This window comes from Oenanthe melanoleuca, chromosome 23 (genome assembly GCF_029582105.1).
Source record: "Oenanthe melanoleuca isolate GR-GAL-2019-014 chromosome 23, OMel1.0, whole genome shotgun sequence".
NCBI classification, from domain to species: domain Eukaryota; kingdom Metazoa; phylum Chordata; class Aves; order Passeriformes; family Muscicapidae; genus Oenanthe; species Oenanthe melanoleuca.
Window position 1 is genome coordinate 4,226,249 of NC_079356.1, and position 16,601 is coordinate 4,242,849.

Genomic DNA, 16,601 nt, shown 5'->3' on the forward strand with positions numbered 1-16,601 from the left:
TGTGGATTGGGATGTGGATTGGGATGTGGATTGGGATGTGGATTGGGATGTGGATTGGGACGCGGTGCGGGATCCTCACTCGCGGGATGCCCCAGGACTCTCCCCGCCCCCAGCAGGGTCCCGTACCCAAACCGGGTGATACCGGCGCCCACCCACCGCCCCATCCCCTGCACCCCGCCCCGCCCGGCGCTTTCCCCGCCCGCCCCGTCCCGCGGAGCCCCGGGGGCGGGGGCCAGGTACGCGGGGCGGGCCGGGCCGGCGGCGGGGGAGGGCCGGGCTGCGGCGGGAGGCAGCTAAAGGCAGGTGGCCCCGGCAGCGGCCCCGGGCTGGCTCGGGGGTCCCGCTGCGGCCGGGGCCATGCGGCGGGGAGCGGCCTGAGCGGGGCGGCCATGGCCGGGGCGGCGGCGGGCGGGGAGCGGCGGGCGGCGCTGACGGCGGTGCGGACCGAGGGCGCGGGGACCCCCGGCTCCGCTAGCGGGACCCCCGAGCCGCCGCCGCCCCCTCCCCGCCGCCGGGGGCTGCTGGCGGGGCCGCGCCCCGGGGCCGCCCCCCGCCCCGCCGGGGCCCCGCGCTGCTGCCGCCGCCGCCTGCAGAACTGCCTGTACAACGTGCTGGAGCGGCCCCGCGGCTGGGCTTTCATCTACCACGTCTTCATGTGAGTACCGGGCACCGGCGGGAGGAGCCGCAGCCCCCCGGGCTGCCCCGGGGCCGGAGAAAGAGATCCGGGGGTACCGGGAGTGCCGAGGGAGCTCCGGGGGTACCGGGAGTGCCGTGGGAGCTCCGGTGGTACCGGGAGTGCCGAGGGAGCTCCGGTGGTACCGGGAGTGCCACGGGGCTCCCAGCGAGCCCGGCCGGGCTCCACCGGGAACTTTGTCCCGGTTCGGCGGAGGGGACGCGCCGGTGCCGCTCCTGCCGCCGGTGCCGGTGCCGGGATCCGCCACCGGGGGGGAGCGAGTCCCTCACAGGGCCCGGGGCGAGGAGCTGAGCGCGTCCCCGGGGTGGGACTCAGTCCCCGCGGTGGCCCCGAGCCCCGTCCCGGTGGCACCGCCGGGACCCGCTCTGTGAGCGCGGGAGGACCCTCAAAGCCGCGGGGGGTGACAGGTGTGGGTGGCACCGGGGACCCTCCGCTGTCCTGTACCTGTGCTGGGACACGGCAGCAGCGCCACCCCAGCGCCGTGCCTGGTTTGGTGGGGACAGCGCGGGCGGTCTGGTCCCTGCTGCACCCCGGGAGCTGCGCCCATCCCCGGGTCACTGTCGGTCCCCAGCGCTGGAATCGCTCCCGGGGTGGGAGGGATGCTCCAGGAGCGCACCTGCTCCTTTCCCTGCTCCCTGTGCTGGATCTGAGCATCCCACGGCTCATCAGGCTCAGAACAGCATCACCCCCCGGGGGGGGCTGTGACAGCGACTTGGGGGGGTCCCCAACACACCCGGAGGCTGCAGGGACAGAGGGGGTTGCACCGAGCCAGGACCTGGTGGCACTGCTGGGGACACCGCTGGGACATCCCAGCCGCCGCCGTGGGGCAGGACGGGTTTTCCCTCTTTGCCTGGCGTGTGCCAGCTGTGGGCACAGCCCTTCTGCGAGGGCACGAGCCGAAATTCGGCCTCCTCTCCCTCGCCTGGAGCGGTGCCGAGGGGCTGCGGCGTTTCTGGGGTGCGGGAGCCGGAGCTCGTTAAGAGGCAGGAAAATGGGTCTTGCCTAAGTTAGCACATCGAGCTGGCAGCAGGAATTTGTCACTGGATGAAAGGGCACCTGAGCTCCCCAGGGAGCCGGGACACGAGCCCAGGGCCCGGTTGGAGCCACACCTCCACAAGCTCCCACAGGCAGAATCCCTGCGTGGAAAATCCCACCCTGGGAAGAGTTTCTCCCGCAGGGAAAGGCGGCCAAACCCCTGCCAGGGGAGCAATCGGGATTTATGGCACAGACACCCACGGGATGTGGAATCCATCTGGGATATCCATCCCTGAGCGCCCTCCAACAGCTCTTCCTCCCAAATCTGAGCCCAAAAACAACACATGGGACAAGCGGCCCTATTTGCAGACCCCCCCAAGCCCCCCCAGTCACCCCAGCGTGCCTGGCCCGCAGCTCCTGGGTGCTGGGCTTTGTTCCACAAGATGTGCAGCAGCAGCCAAACGTCTCCAGCCTTTGCTGGGGAGGTTTTTTATTCACTTGCTCGCTTAATTTTAGGGCTGAGGCAGCTGCAGGGCAGAGTCCTGCCAGGGACCCCCCGAATCCTGTGGGAAGACGCCGCAGTGGGTGCAAGGTGCAGACATCTGTTCTGTGAAGCCTCCCGTAATGTTGCTCATTTCTGGCTTCTTCCAAGTTTTTTTGTTGGTTTTTTTTTTCTCTCTCTCTCTCTCTCTCTCGCAGCAGATGGGAGCTGCGAAGCTGTTGCAGCGGCTCTGAAGTTGTCGGGGATGATTTGTGCGCCGCAATCCCTGGGTTTAACAAAAGAGGAGGAAGGTGTTGCCCCCTCCCCTCGCCCCCTCCCGGGCCATGGGAGGGCACGGAGCCCCCAGCCCGGGCTCGGGGCGGTGCTGGTGACCAGGAGCGGTGCCCCGAGCCCCGGCTGCGCTGCCTCCCCCGAGCGGGCTGGCTCCGAGACAGGGCTGAAAAATGCTAAAATGGAAATACCCGCTGAGAAGTGACGCGCTTCCCTCCCGGAGCGGGGCCGAGCCCATCGCGTTTTATTGACCAACTTCAGCCTCTTTCTCTCGGGATTTGATCCCAAATCTCATCCCAGCTCCTGCTCCGGGCTCAGTGGTTTGGTGGCTGCATCATTTCTGCAGCACCCCCTCGCCTGCTGGGGCTGGGAGGACTCGGAGCCACTTTTGGGGTTTGGGGGATGTCCCCAAACGCTCCCGTGCTCCGCGAAGGGGATGGTGAGGACATTGAGCCGGTGCAGGTGGAAATCCGAGGTCCGAGGTCTCCCCCAGCCCCTCCAGCCGCTCGCTGACCACGAGCAGAGCCGCTGACCGGCCTCACCAACCGAGAATTCCCAGCCCTGGAGCTCAGGGAGCAAATCCCAGCGCATTAAGCGAGAGGTTTTAGAGCCAGGAGGCAAAATAAGAACTTCCTTTTTCCAATCTCCTCCTCGTTAGCCGGCGGGAAGGCTCTTCCCTGCTCCCGGCAAAGCTGCTGCGGGCTTGGCACGGCTGCGTGTCCCGAGGGCAGGGCTGCCCTGACCAGCGGCTCCTGCATCCCGGAGCTGCTCCAGGCGCTTTTCCAGGTGTCCAATTCCAGTTATTCCCAGTCTGGCTTGTCCCTGCCCGCCCCCCGCATCCCCAGCGGTGCCGCTGGTTATGAAACGGCTGCTGGGTGCACCGTGAGCTCGGCTCAGCACTTTTGCTGCTCCTGGAGGAACATTTCCATCCAGAACAGTTTAACCTGGAGCAAATTAGGGAAGACTGAGCCAGCAGCACCAGAACAGCCGCAATTCCCCGCCTGGAGCAGAGTGCCCCGCGCCAGGCCCAGCTCCCTGCCTCTGCTGGTGGGGGAGAAGTGGGAAAGGAATTTCCCCGAGGCAAGGAGGGGACGCGAGCATTGTCCCTGTGTTTGGTGTCCTTGTGGGGACAGAGGGGTGGCAGCTCCCGGCAGAGTCTCAGGGCAACCCTAGCGCTGGGTCAGGGCTCTCCCTGCTCAGGATTGGCCTCCGGTGGGAAATCCCGGCTGGTTTGGGACGCTGGCAGCGGGATGTGTCCCCGTCCAGCCAGGGGCCGGGGGTGACAGCTCAGCATCCCTGTGCCTGGCTCCTGTCACCGCCGCCACTCCCCTGCCTTGTCACAGCCCTCCAGCGCTGCTTGGAGAGCCAGGAAACATTTCCCGGCCATGCTGGCACTGCCAGCCCTTGCCAACACCCCCAGGGCAATTCCTAGGCCTGGAGCCCTGGATGGGTTGCAGGAAAATCCCTCCATCCCTGCTCAGCGCTGACTCCACTGCTGGGAAAACCTCCCGAATTTAACAACTCCCAACTCTTCCACCTCTCGGAATTCAGCTCTTTGAAGGTTTTTAACTCGCTGCCACCGGTGTGTCCCCCAGCTGGGGAGGTGGCAGGGCCACCCCCGGAGGGACCGGAGGCCGTGCCCTTCGAGCGGGGCTGAAACGGGAGCTGCTCCAGGGGCAGCGCCGGCGGCAGGAGAAGCCGGCACAGCACTTTCCCCTGCCCGATGTGGTGTCACCAGGGCATAAAATTAAGCGACTTCGGCGCAACATGAAACGCTGCATTGATTTTTTTTTTTCCTTCTGTTTTTGTTTTGTTTTTTTTTTTTTTTCCTTTTTCCCTCTTTTTGCTCCTGCCGGAGCCCCCAGGCAGAAAGTGGCAGTTTGGGTGTCCCAGTGGCGCAGGGAGAGATTTTGGTTCTTTGTCCTCCCCGGCAGCGATCCCAAACATCCCCTGCACTGTTTGATGGTCCCAGATTTGGGGCGACTTCTCGGGGTCACCCTGTGCCCCAAATGTCCCCATCCCATGCTGGAGGAAGGTGACAGCCCCGTTCTCTTTGCTGGGGTGCCTCGGGAAACTCTCCAGTTCTTTCCCCCCCCTCCAGCCCTTTCCTTGCCAGATGATCCAAGAGCAAAACTATCCCGGCTGCTCCGTGTGAGCGCCTTGGCAGCGGCCGCGGGAGCCTTGTGACCGCGCTCCCCGCGGGCCCGGCCCGCCCGGGGGGCGCTGGGGGCCACCAGCGAGACTTGCCCCCCAAAACATGAAAGTTTCTGGGGGCCGAGTGCTCTGTGCGATGTCACCTTCCGCACCCCAGCTTTGCTCCCAGCCTTCCTCAGGCTGCTGCGAGCATCCCGTGCTGCCTCCCGCTGGGGCTGGGGGGCTCCGGGAGCAGCCCCGTCCTTGGGGCCGGGCTCTGAGCGTGCGCCGCTGCCTCTGCCGGCTCCTGGCTCCGGCTGAGCCTTCCCTGCCCGTGGGGAAACACTCGGAGCTTTTCTGCTTCTCTTCTGGGCGGCGTGGGACGCTCCGTGCCATGGTTACGGGTGCAAACAGCCCCGCTACAGCCCGGTTATTTATATCCCCCGCTCCAGCTCTCCTGAAGGGCCGCGGGGCCGAGGGCCGGGGATTTATGGGACACGCTGTTTATACAGCTGCAGACGGAGCCGAACCTGGCGGCGTGGGGAGCCTGGGGGGTGAAACACCATCGCCAGCCCCGCTGGAGCCGCGCTCAGGCAGTTTTGGTCCAAATCCCAAATTTCCAGCGGTGGCACAGCTGGAGGGAGCGGCCCGGGCGCTGTGATGCCGCCAGGGAAGGGATCCGTGCATTCCCAGAGCTTGTTTGGTTCGCTCATCCCACGGCCGAGCTGTTTATCCTGCGGCGTGTGGTGTTTTCCTTCCGCTGAGTTACCGCTGGCACCGCCCGTGCCCCGGGACCGGGACGGCCCCGGCAGGGTCGGGACCATCCCCGTGCCAGTCCTCGGAGTTCGGGAAAACCGGGACAGACCTGACAGTGTCACCCCCGTTCCAATCCCGGGGTTCGGGTAAAGCAGAACCGGGACAGCCCTGCCAGGGTCGGGACCATCCCCGTGCCAGTCCCGGAGATTCTGGAAAAGCAGAACCGGGACAGCCCTGCCAGTACCGGGGTCACTCCCGTGCCAATCCCGGGCGAGGGCAAAGTGGTACCGGGACAGCCCTGACAGTGCCAATGTCACCCCAGTGCCAGTTCTGGGGTTCAGGAAAAGCGGGACAGGGACAGTGCCAGTGTCACCCCAGTGCCAGTTCTGGGGTTCAGGAAAAGCAGAACAGGGACAGTGCCAATGTCACCCCAGTGCCAGTTCTGGGGTTCAGGAAAAGCGGGACAGGGACAGTGCCAGTGTCACCTCCGTGCCAGCCCCGAGGGCTGGGGACAGTTCCTGGCGGGGCTGGGCTGTTCCATCCCCATCCCGCCCCACGAGCTCCGAGGATCCCGGTCCCTCAGCTCGCCCCAGGCTGTTTTTGGGGTGCAGCCTCTTTGCCCAGGGGTCTGGGAGCCAACTGGTGCCCGCCTGCCCGTGCAGGGACGGATGGATCCAGACTTGGCCCTGCTTCCCCTGAGCTCAGCAGCTTTCCCGGCTCACCTGTTCCTCGGCCGGCTCGGGCGGCAGCAGATGGCAAAGCCCACCCTAATGAAGATTAATTGTGGAGATTTCGCCTTCCCCGCCGAGTTTTTATTATTGTTTTGGGGAGGTTTCATTACTGCTGGGGCCGGGCTCTGCTCCTGCTGGGTCCATGCAGTGACATGTGCTGGAAAAGGAGGGGGGGACCCCGCTGGGACGGGGCTGGAAATGGGAATTTCATTCGGGAGAGGTGAAGCACCAGCTCAGCCTCTGCTCCTCCATCCCCCGGCTCCGGGAGCAGGGCGGTGAGGAAGCCCTGAAGCTCCTGTCCCACTCTCTCTGCCCCCTCCCCATTTCCCTGCCAGCATTCCTCGCTTTTTCAGCTCCTCCTGCTGGGTGGGAAGAGCAGCGAATTGGGATGGGAGCCTGGCACTGCCGCTCCCCAGGGGTGTTTGATGGTGGAAAACCCCTCTGGGTGCTTGGTAGAGCGGCTGGGAGCAGAATTCCTGCCCGGGAGGAAAGGGGGGATGCCGGTTCCTGGCTCCCCTCGCTGCCTGCAGGCATCTGACCCTTCCCTAAGCCGCTTAAGCGCTGCCGGCAGCCGGGACGAGGCGTTTGCCCAAGGCTTTACAAGTTAATTCCTAGCAGGTGATGTGTTCCCAGAAAGTTCCTTTCCCCGTGGGGCCTCTCACGCCCGTATCCTTCCCCCAGTCCCAGGGGATGCCGGCTGGGAGGTTTCCCCACCCCGCAGGGAGGGCAGGTTTCCATCACGGTGGGTGATTCCAAACTCAGGGCCACCCACAGCTCTGGGGACCCCCTCCCTGCCCGCTGGATGAGGCGAGGGGCACAAATCTTCGCAGGCTGAAAGATTTCTGCCTTCTCGTCTGCTTTGTGCTCCGCTGCCCGTGTAATTGCCTGCTAAATCCTGCTTGGATAATCTTTTATTGCTGCTGATGCACGAAGCTCCCAGCTCTGCCCTGGGCCGTGTTTTGCTCCTCAGTCCGTGCCGCGGGGGTGCCGCTGTTCCCACTGGGGGTTAATTCCAGAACTGCTGCGCCGGAGGAAAAAACCCCAATTAATAATTCAGAGGGAGAAGGAGCCGGCTCCAACCTTGTGCCTTGCGGGCGGGGAGTGCCCGGCAGAGCCGCGTCCTCTGCGGCGAGGGCGGGGTGGTGGCAGGGCTGTGACACCCTGTGACACCCTGTGACACCTGTGACACCCTGTGACACCCTGTGACACCCTGTGACACCCCTGGCCGCTTCCTGCCTCCACCTCTCCCCGCTCCATCTCTGCACCCAGCCCTTCTCCCATTCCCAGAGATGTTTTGATGCGTTTTGGGGCAGCGTTTTGGGGGGAAGGGGACCCCGCTGTCCTCAAACCCTCCCCCCGGGGTTTGAGCACCACACGGGGAGGGTCCTGGATGGTCCCACTGGGGGACAGAGCATCGACCCCTCTCTGCCGTGTCCCACGGCTGCTGGGGCAGGTTTCACCCCTCCCACGGCCCGAGCAGCCCCAAAATTCCACATCAGCCACACAAAGAGATGGGAAGGTGTTCCCGAGCGGGCGCTGAGCCCCCCACACCCCCCGGATCACCCCCGGATCACCCCTGATGGCCCCGGGCATTGTCACCGTGTGCTCGAGGACAAGGTGCCAGCGCCACCAGGGCCCAGCCGGGCCGTGCCGGTGCCACCCAGCCCGGTGCCCGGAGCCCCCGGTGCCACCAGGGACCCGCGGTGACACCAGCGAGCCGTCACGTGGGCCGGTGGCACGAGCCCTCCGCTTTCCTTTTTTAGAATCGCTGGATCAGGGGAAAAAAAAATGTATTTTTGGAGGTTTCATTTGCTTCAGCTTCAGAGTCGACTTTTTTTTTTTTTTTTTTTCTCCTATTCTTTTTTTCTCTCTCTCTCTTTTTTTTTTTTTTTTAATTTTATTTTATTCCCCTCCTTATTTTAAATGGGCCAAAGCCCCTCGTGCCTGAGCCCAGCGCTCAGGGAGGAGCGGCCTCAGAGCAGCTCCTGGGGAATTTTTCCCTGGGTTGTCACTTCCCAGGTGCTGCTGGCGGGTCCCCACGGTGGCAGGGATGCTGGGGGCACTTTGGAGGAGTTCTGGTCCCCTTCCTGCAGCACCAGAACCCCCCACAGTGCTGGATCCCCTCTTCCCTCTCTGCCTTTAATGAAGAAGCTGCAGGGCTGCGGCAGCGCTGGCACCGAGCCCCACGGCGGCTCCTGGGCTCCCCAAAGGCTCCATGCCACCATCTAGGGGCAAAACGTGTCCCCAGTGCCTCTGTGCGGGTCCTGACTGGGGGTTCGGGCTGCGGGCTGGGGTCCCCTGGCTGTCCCTGTGTCCCCACTGACACTTTGTCTTTCCAGATTCCTCCTCGTCTTCAGCTGCCTGGTGCTGTCGGTCTTCTCCACCATCCAGGAGCACCAGAAACTGGCCAACCAGTGCCTCTTCATCCTGGTGAGCGATGCGGCGGCGGGGCTGGCGCTCGCATTTCCTCTCCCCGCTTTTTATCCTAAAAGAATCGGGCAAGACCGCGGGCAGAACCGCTGTCACCAGCCGGGATGTCGCTGTCGCGACGGCGCTCCGGGGTGGCCCGGTGGCCGCTCGGGGTGGCCCAGCCCTCCGCTGTCCCTCGGTGCGGCGGGGAGAGGCAGCAACCGCTGGAAAAGGCAGGGCACGAGGGGCTAAAAAAGGCAACTTTCCCCCAAACTGTCAGAAAGAGCTGACGCAGGGACTTCACCCGAGTGATGGAGACTAAATTGGGAAGGTCCTTGTGACTTTTCCTGCGAGTAAGCAGAACGGGGGCTTGTTTGTGCGAGAGAGAGGAGGACAATGCTGACGGCGGAGGAACAGGACCCAGCTCGGGGCGAGCAGCAGAGCAGCGATTCCCAGCCCGCCCCGACGGCTCCGTCTCACCGCCCCGATCCCCCGGGGTGGCTCCGGTGGCTTTGCGGGGGGACACCACTCGCTGTGCTCAGCCCAATTTCATTTTCCCCCTTCAAATCTCAGCCTCTCCACTCTCCCTGCCCCTCTTTTCCCCCCCCCCCGGGCAGGAATTCGTGATGATCGTGGTGTTCGGCATGGAGTACATCATCCGCGTCTGGGCCGCCGGCTGCTGCTGCCGCTACCGCGGCTGGCGCGGCCGCTTCCGCTTCGCCAGGAAACCCTTCTGCGTGATAGGTACGGGCACGGCGGGGGTCGGGGTCACCCCGGCACCCCCCAACCCCAGCGGGAGTCGTGATGGTTCCTTCGACCCCAGGGTGCAAAAGACAAAAGCGAGGAGACTCAGGTTTTGTTCAGCAGAAAGCAGCAATGCAGTTTATTGGGTGAAAACAATTCAGTTTTGTGATAGAGAGAGAGAGGAAGGATGGGATGTAGCTACCAACAGACAGGACACATCCTCGTGGTTGTCCGATGATGGACACGTCTTCAATCCCTTGGAGAGAAACAGATCTCAGAGTCTCTTTAGGAAAATCACTTTTTATAGTCCTTTCCCAAAGTGAGTGGCCTCTGGCCTAAAGGTGGGAGATTTATGGACTGTTGTGTGTGGAGATCATTGCTCCAAGAAACAGGTGCTGGAACAGGCGCTGTAAGCAGCACAGTGTGCCATGGCAGCACCAGCACAGGCACAGACAGTGCTGGGCAGCACCAGCACAGCCACAGACGGTGCTGGGCAGCACCAGCACAGGCACAGACAGTGCTGGGCAGCACCAGGTACAGCACAGTCAGTGCTGGGCAGCACCAGCACAGGCACAGACAGTGCTGGGCAGCACCAGGCACAGCACAGACAGTGCTGGGCAGCACCAGCACAGCACAGACAGTGCTGGGCAGCACCAGCACAGCACAGACAGTGCTGGGCAGCACCAGCACAGCCACAGACAGTGCTGGGCAGCACCAGCACAGCACAGACAGTGCTGGACAGCACCAGGCACAGCACAGACAGTGCTGGGCAGCACCAGCACAGCCACAGACAGTGCTGGGCAGCACCAGCACAGCACAGACAGTGCTGGGCCAGCATCCACCTGGGCCAGGTCAGAACTCGGGTCAGAGCGAGCGGTGGGTCCTGGGTCTCAGTCTGGTCGTGAGGCAGGTCAGAGAAACTTCAGGCCGACTCTTCCAGCCCTGAGGCTCGCTGTGCCCCCAGATTTCATCGTCTTCATCGCCTCGGTGGCCGTCATCGCCGCGGGCACGCAGGGCAACATCTTCGCCACGTCGGCGCTGCGCAGCATGCGCTTCCTGCAGATCCTGCGCATGGTGCGCATGGACCGCCGCGGCGGCACCTGGAAGCTGCTGGGCTCCGTGGTCTACGCCCACAGCAAGGTGAGGAAAAAAGCGTCCAGGTGAGAAAAAAGCATGGAGGTACATCCTCTGAGCCGCCGTGCCCCGCAGGAGCTCATCACCGCCTGGTACATCGGCTTCCTGGTGCTCATCTTCGCCTCCTTCCTCGTCTACCTGGCCGAGAAGGACGCCAACGTCCAGTTCGCCACCTACGCCGATTCTCTCTGGTGGGGCACGGTAAGCTCGGCCCCCCGCGGCCCCCCGGCCCCGGGAGGGGAGCAGGAGGGTGGGACGGGAGCGCCCTGCAGGCCCCCCGCTGCTGTGTCCCCGGGCAGGTGACCCTGACCACCATCGGCTACGGGGACAAGGCGCCGCAGACGTGGCTGGGCAGGATGCTGGCGGCCGGATTCGCGCTGCTCGGCATCTCCTTCTTCGCCCTGCCCGCCGTGAGTAGCGCCGGGAGAGGGCAAAAATCGGGGGGGGAAGAGGCAGAGCTGCCTCTGTGCGGGGCGTGCCCGCACTCACTCTGTCCCCTCCCGTCCCCAGGGGATCCTGGGCTCCGGTTTCGCCCTCAAAGTGCAGGAGCAGCATCGGCAGAAGCACTTCGAGAAGAGGCGGACTCCGGCGGCCAACCTGATCCAGGTAGGGCAGGGCTGGCCCAGCCCTTCCCAGGGAATTCCCAGGGAATGCTCTGCTGTTCTCTCATCGGCAAAGCCCGTGAGCTTTGAGAGCCCCCGGCCCCACACGGGGCTGTGGGGTCCGTGGGGAGGGTCCTGGATGGTCCCACTGAGGGACAGAGCATCGACCCCTCTCTGCATCCTCTGTGAGCATCCCTGCCCTGCTCTGGCCGTGTGACAAATTCATCCTTCTGTCCCATCCCTAATTTTTCCAAAGGCAGGGCTTTTGACCCAGGTAGGGCAGGGCTGGCCCCACCCCTTCCCAGGAAATTCCCAGGGGATTTCTGCCGTCCTCTCATCAGCAAAGAACCCAAACTCCCAGCACCGAAATCCTTCGGGATGGTCGCTGCCGCCTGTGGGGGCCAGGATGGATGGAGGGGTCCGGGGAGGGGGATCCTCCCATCCCGATGGATCCCGATTCCCGGGAATCTCGCTCCCCTGCAGGCTGCCTGGCGCCTCTACTCCACGGATGCCAGCCGGGCGTACCTGACGGCCACGTGGTGTTACTACGACAGCCTCCTGCCCGCCTTCAGGTAGGGGAGGGGGTGAGGGCTGGGGGGCTCCCGGGGGGATGGACAGCCTGGGAAACCACTTGTGGAACCCCCGGGGGCTCGGTGGGGTCGAGCAGCAGCGACACCTTCCCAGGATGGGAGCGTGCTGAAGGAGCCTCCTTCATCCTCATCATCCTCACAGCGCCCATCCCACCCCATCCCATCCCCTCTCACCCCACCCAGAGCGTTCCTGCAGCACCACAGGGAACGGGACGGTGCCTCGGGGACCCCAGTGTGGAGGGGACAGGAGCTGGTTCCAGTGTGGACACGGGGTTATCCAGTGCGAGCCCCATGTCCCGTTCCTGCAGCATTCCCGGGGATTTTGCCGCTCAAAGGCTCCCCAAAGGTTTTCCAGATCTCTCTTGCAGATCCCGAGGTTTTGCCGCATCCCTGTGAGCATCCCTGCCCTCCTGCCCTGCTCTGGCCGTGTGACAAATTCATCCTTCTGTCCCATCCTTAATTTTCCCAAAGGCAGCCACATCCCCAGTCCCGACTTCCCGAGCATCATCCCGGATCCTGGGAATCACCGGGGGCTCTGCTGCCCCTCCTGCTGTGCCAGGATCAGATTTTCCCTGCAGTGGAATTCACACAGAGCCAGATTCCATCCCTGCTGGATCTGAGCTTTCCCCTTCTGGCTGCTCCAGCAGCTCCCAGGGTCTGATGGTGACAGGTCCCCATGTCCCCATCCCAGCTGTGTCCTTGCCTGATCCATCCCTCTCAGATTGTTCCATAGAATCCTGTCCTAGGACCCTTCCCCAGCCCGATCTGCCCCAATTAAGAAACAGCCTTTTGAACAAAAATGCTGATTTTTTTTGTTTTGTTTTGTTTTATTTTGTTTTGCTCTGGTTTTGCTCTGCCTCGTGCTCAGGAGGACCCGGCGCTGCTCAGCCTCGCTTTGCCAGTTTCGTTTGCTTCGGAAATTTTAATTTCTCCCCGTTTTTATTTCACCCCGACCTCAGAGAGCTGGTCCTTATGTTTGAGCATTTGCACCGGGTTCGCAACGGAGGATTTAGGAATTCAGAGGTGAAAAAATGGCCTGACAGAGCCCCACCGCCCTATCACTCCTTCACCCCTGCCCAGAAAAGCTTCAGCCTGGCCGTGTGTTCAGGGGAAAGGTAGGAGGGGGCAGCCCCGCGTTCTCCCTCCTCTCTGCTCTCTCCTCTGTGCCCTCCTGCCATGTCGCTGTCACTGCCAGGCCACACCCGAGGTGCCACCTCCCCAAACCGGCCCGTGCTGGGCACCCCTCCTGCTCCTGTTGCAGCTCCAGGAGAGGCAGATTTGATCCAAAGGGGCACTCTGGGCTCTCGTACCTCTGTGAGGTCGCGTTTTACCTGGCCCTGACCCCGGGATGTGTCTCAGGGTCACCGAGTGTCCCTTGGCACGGGCAGTGGTGCCATCCCGGCGGGATGGAGCAAATCCCAGAGCCTGGGGCTGGTTAGGTGCCCGTGAGGAGAGGAGAGAGGGGTTGAGGCTGCCCTGCTGCTGGTGGCAGCTGCCTGCACCGTGTCCCTTGTCCCCTCTGCCCGAAGAGTGCCACCACCGCTGGCCACCCCGCCAGGACATCGGGCTAGGTTAGGTGGGGAGAGGCCTCGTGCCTCAGTTTCCCCCGCGGGGCTGAGCTGTGGGGCTGAGCTCCCCCAGGTGAGTTCGGGGCTTGGGGGGCTCCTCCCTGGGCTCGGCAGGGGAAGGACCGAACCCCCCTCGGGGGCCTGAGCCCGCCCATCTCCCCCGCGAGCATCACCTCTCATAACATCTCATCTTCTCTCTCTCCTCCCCTCTCCCTCTCACCCTCCTCCTCCTCTCCATCCCTCCACCCTCCCCCCAAACCCGCCGTGCCCCCCCTTTCCCCCCAAGCTGGAATGAGGAGGACGCGCAGCCCCACAGGTGTTTACGCCTCAGGTAACGCTCGCCCCCCGCCCGCGGGGAGCCCCCCACCAGAACCCCGGCGGGGTTTGCGGGTCCCTGCGCTCGGGGACTGTCCCCAAATCCTCCCGGCAGAGCCGAGGAACCTCCCAGGCGTTCATGCAGGACCTACACAAACCTCCTGCGCTCCCGGCGGCGGCGGAGCTGTCGCACCCCCCGGCGGCGCTGCGGGGCGCGGGGACGCGGCGGCTCCGCTCCCTGCCGGCCCCGGCTGATTCTCTTTTCTCCTGTGTCTCTGCCCTGCCCCTCCAGCCCCATCTTTAGTGGTAAGAGGAGGTTCTTGCAGACGTGGGGCACGTGGAGACGGAGGTACCGTGTCCTGCCCGTCCCGCCGGAGAGCGGCACCGGCAGCCTCGGGATGCATGGATGCACTCCCTGCCCGGTGCCTGCAGCATGGACGGGGCTGGGGGCTGAGGAACGGGGGGTGGAGGCTGAACTGGGGGTCCCTCCGAGGGACAGGGAGGCTGTGCATGGCCTGGGCTGAGCTGGCTGTCCCCACTGTCCCCACTGTCCCCTACTGCCTCAGTTTCCCCGTTGCAAAGTGGATGAACTCGGGCTGCTGGCAACAATGTCCGGCACTTGAATAAATCCCATAAATCCCATCAATCCCATCAATCCCATCAATCCCATAAATCCCGTCCCGCCGGTGTGCCGCAGCCTGGTTCTCGGGACAGCCGCTGGGTGTGTGGGATGTGTGGCAAGTCCCCCTGCCAGCACGGGGAAGGGCTGGGAGCTCCGAACCCCTCCCGAACCATGCCCGGACCCTGCCAGGATCCTGCCCGAATTCTGTCCGAATCCTGCTCAAACCCTGCTCAAACCCTGCCCGAACCCTGCCCGAACCCTGCCCAGACCATGCCCGAATTCTGCCAGGATCCTGCTCAAACCCTGCTCAAACCCTGCCCGAACCCTGCCCGAACCCTGCCCGAATCCTGCCCGAATCCTGCCCGTATCTCTGCCTTGCTCTGCCTGAGGAAATCCAGGGTTTTGTGGAGCCTGTCCTGCAGCGGGTGTGGGATTCACTCCGTGTCCTCCTCCGGGTCCTTCCCTGTGTGTCCCCTTGAGCTGCGTTTGGGGTCTCTCATAACGGGGGTTTTGTGTAGGTCCTGCATAAACAGTGCCTGGTGTTTCCCTCCAACCCAAAATCGCAGCTGGGTTTGGGAGCAGAACTCGAGTTGGGGCAGGAGCAGAGCCTGGATGGAGGAGGAGGAGGAGGAGGAGGAGGAGGAGGAGGATGAAGCACGGGTGGGAACACCCCGTGCAGGGATGGAGCAGGAGCAGAGCTCTGCTCAGCTCACAGCCATCACCCCCGTCTGTCCCCTCTCTCCTTGTCTGTCACCTCCTTTTCTGCTCTTGGGACCAACAAAAGGGGTTTAAAGGAGCAACCCCAGAGCCGCCCCTGCAGGAACCGCCTGCCGCTGGCCTGGCTCATGCCCATCACCTGCGGGGGGCTCTTTGTGAGCTCAGCCACCCCCCCTTCACCCCAGGGACCTGTCCCTGTCCCTGTCCCCACGGCCCTGACACCGCCCTCCCGCTGTCCCCGCCGCAGCAACAAGATGGGCATCAAGGAGCGGATCCGTCTGAGCAGCTCCCAGCGCCAGGGCAGCCGCGGGCGGCAGCAGCACCTGGGGCCGCCCCTGCACCGCTCCCCCAGCACCGAGGACGTGGCCGAGGCCTCCAGCCCCACCAAGGTGCAGAAAAGTTGGAGCTTCAACGACCGCACCCGGTTCCGAGCATCCCTGAGGCTGAAACCGCGGCTGCCGGCTGAGGGTGAGCCCCTGGCTGAGGGGTTCGGGGGGCACTGGGGGGCTGCAGGGTTGGGGACAACCCTCGGGTGGTGTCACCCACCCGCTCCCGGCACCCACAGCCGACTGCCCGCCGGAGGACAGCGGCGAGGAGAGGAGCTCGCCCTGCGACCTGACCTTCGAGGACATCATGCCGGCGGTGAAGACCCTCATCCGGGCTGTCAGGTGAGGCTGTCCCCTCCCGTGTCCCCCACTGTGCACAGAACCCCGCCCCCGGGCGCCCCGTTCCTGCCCCCAGCCCGGCTGTCCCTGCAGGATCCTGAAATTCCTGGTGGCCAAGAGGAAGTTCAAGGAGACTTTGCGTCCCTACGACGTCAAGGATGTCATCGAGCAGTACTCGGCCGGACACCTGGACATGCTGGGCAGGATCAAGAGCCTGCAGACGCGGTGAGGTGCCCTGCAGGTGACCGCGACATTCCCAGAGCGCCATCCCGAGCCCTCGGGAGTGATGGATGCGCTCTGCCCCTTCCCTCCCCGCAGCGTGGACCAGATCGTGGGCAGGGATCGCGCTCTCCCTGCGGACAGGAAGGTTCGGGAGAAAGGGGAGAAGCCGGCGCTGGAGGGGGAGCTGGTGGACGAGCTCAGCATGATGGGGCGCGTGGTCAAAGTGGAGCGGCAGGTCAGGAGGGGACACGGCGGGAATGTCACCGTCCCTTTGGAGGGCGAGCCGAGCCCCCCGGGACCCCTCCCGCGGGGTTAGACCCGGTTTAGCCCCACCCGGGACACCTCCCGAGGGGTTAGACCCGGTTTAGCCCCACCCGGGACACCTCCCGAGGGGTTAGACCCGGTTTAGCCCCACCTGGGACCCCTCCCGCGGGGTTAGACCCGGTTTAGCCCCACCCGGGACACCTCCCGAGGGGTTAGACCCGGCTCAGCCCCACCCGGGACCCCTCCCGTGGGGTTAGACCCGGTTTAGCCCCACCTGGGACCCCTCCCGCGGGGTTAAGCCCAGCTCAGCCCCATCCGGGACCTTTCCCTCGGGGTTAGACCCGGCTCAGCCCCACCTGAGACCCCTCCCGCGGGGTTAAGCCCGGCTCAGCACCCCCCCGCGCCCCTCGCAGGTCCAATCCATCGAGCACAAGCTGGACCTGCTGCTCGGGCTGTACTCGCAGTGCCTCCGCAAGGGCTCCACCAACTCCTTCAGCCTGGCCGCGCTGCGGCCGCCGCCCGGCGAGCCCGACATCACCTCCGACTACCAGAGCCCCGCGGAGCCCGAGGACATCTCCGCCTCCGCGCAGACCCTCAGCATCTCCCGCTCGGCCAGCGCCAACATGGACTGAGCAGGACGCGGCGGGATGGACCCGGCACGGGGCGCTGTCCCCTCGCTGTCCCCTCG

At 64.4% G+C, this 16,601-nt stretch overlaps 1 protein-coding gene across 3 annotated transcripts; it reads left to right on the forward strand.

The window, feature by feature from the left end:
- Window positions 1-334: 334 nt before the first annotated feature.
- Window positions 335-16,584, forward strand: KCNQ4 (potassium voltage-gated channel subfamily Q member 4). Of its 3 annotated transcripts, XM_056509394.1 has the most exons (15): window positions 335-655; window positions 8,401-8,491; window positions 9,088-9,214; window positions 10,179-10,354; window positions 10,424-10,549; window positions 10,648-10,758; window positions 10,859-10,954; window positions 11,434-11,522; window positions 12,500-12,655; window positions 13,395-13,439; window positions 15,010-15,230; window positions 15,328-15,430; window positions 15,521-15,652; window positions 15,746-15,884; window positions 16,327-16,584. In XM_056509394.1, the coding sequence occupies exons 1-15, from the start codon at window positions 390-392 to the stop codon at window positions 16,543-16,545; spliced, it is 2,097 nt and encodes a 698-aa protein (XP_056365369.1). In that variant the 5' UTR covers window positions 335-389; the 3' UTR covers window positions 16,546-16,584. The 3 variants fall into 3 exon arrangements, with proteins under 3 accessions (XP_056365369.1, XP_056365371.1, XP_056365372.1); XM_056509396.1 differs by lacking the exon at window positions 13,395-13,439 and having other exon boundaries at window positions 10,621-10,758; XM_056509397.1 differs by lacking the exon at window positions 13,395-13,439 and having other exon boundaries at window positions 336-655.
- The last annotated feature ends 17 nt before the right edge of the window (window positions 16,585-16,601 follow it).

Excerpts from the sequence above, each read along its gene's own strand:
- KCNQ4 (XM_056509394.1), top strand. The coding sequence starts at position 390 with ATGGCCGGGGCGGCGGCGGGCGGGGAGCGGCGGGCGGCGCTGACGGCG. Across the intron at positions 9,215-10,178 it reads GAAACCCTTCTGCGTGATAG|ATTTCATCGTCTTCATCGCC; the intron begins GTACGGGCACGG and ends CTGTGCCCCCAG. Across the intron at positions 12,656-13,394 it reads GCCGTGTGTTCAGGGGAAAG|CTGGAATGAGGAGGACGCGC; the intron begins GTAGGAGGGGGC and ends TTTCCCCCCAAG.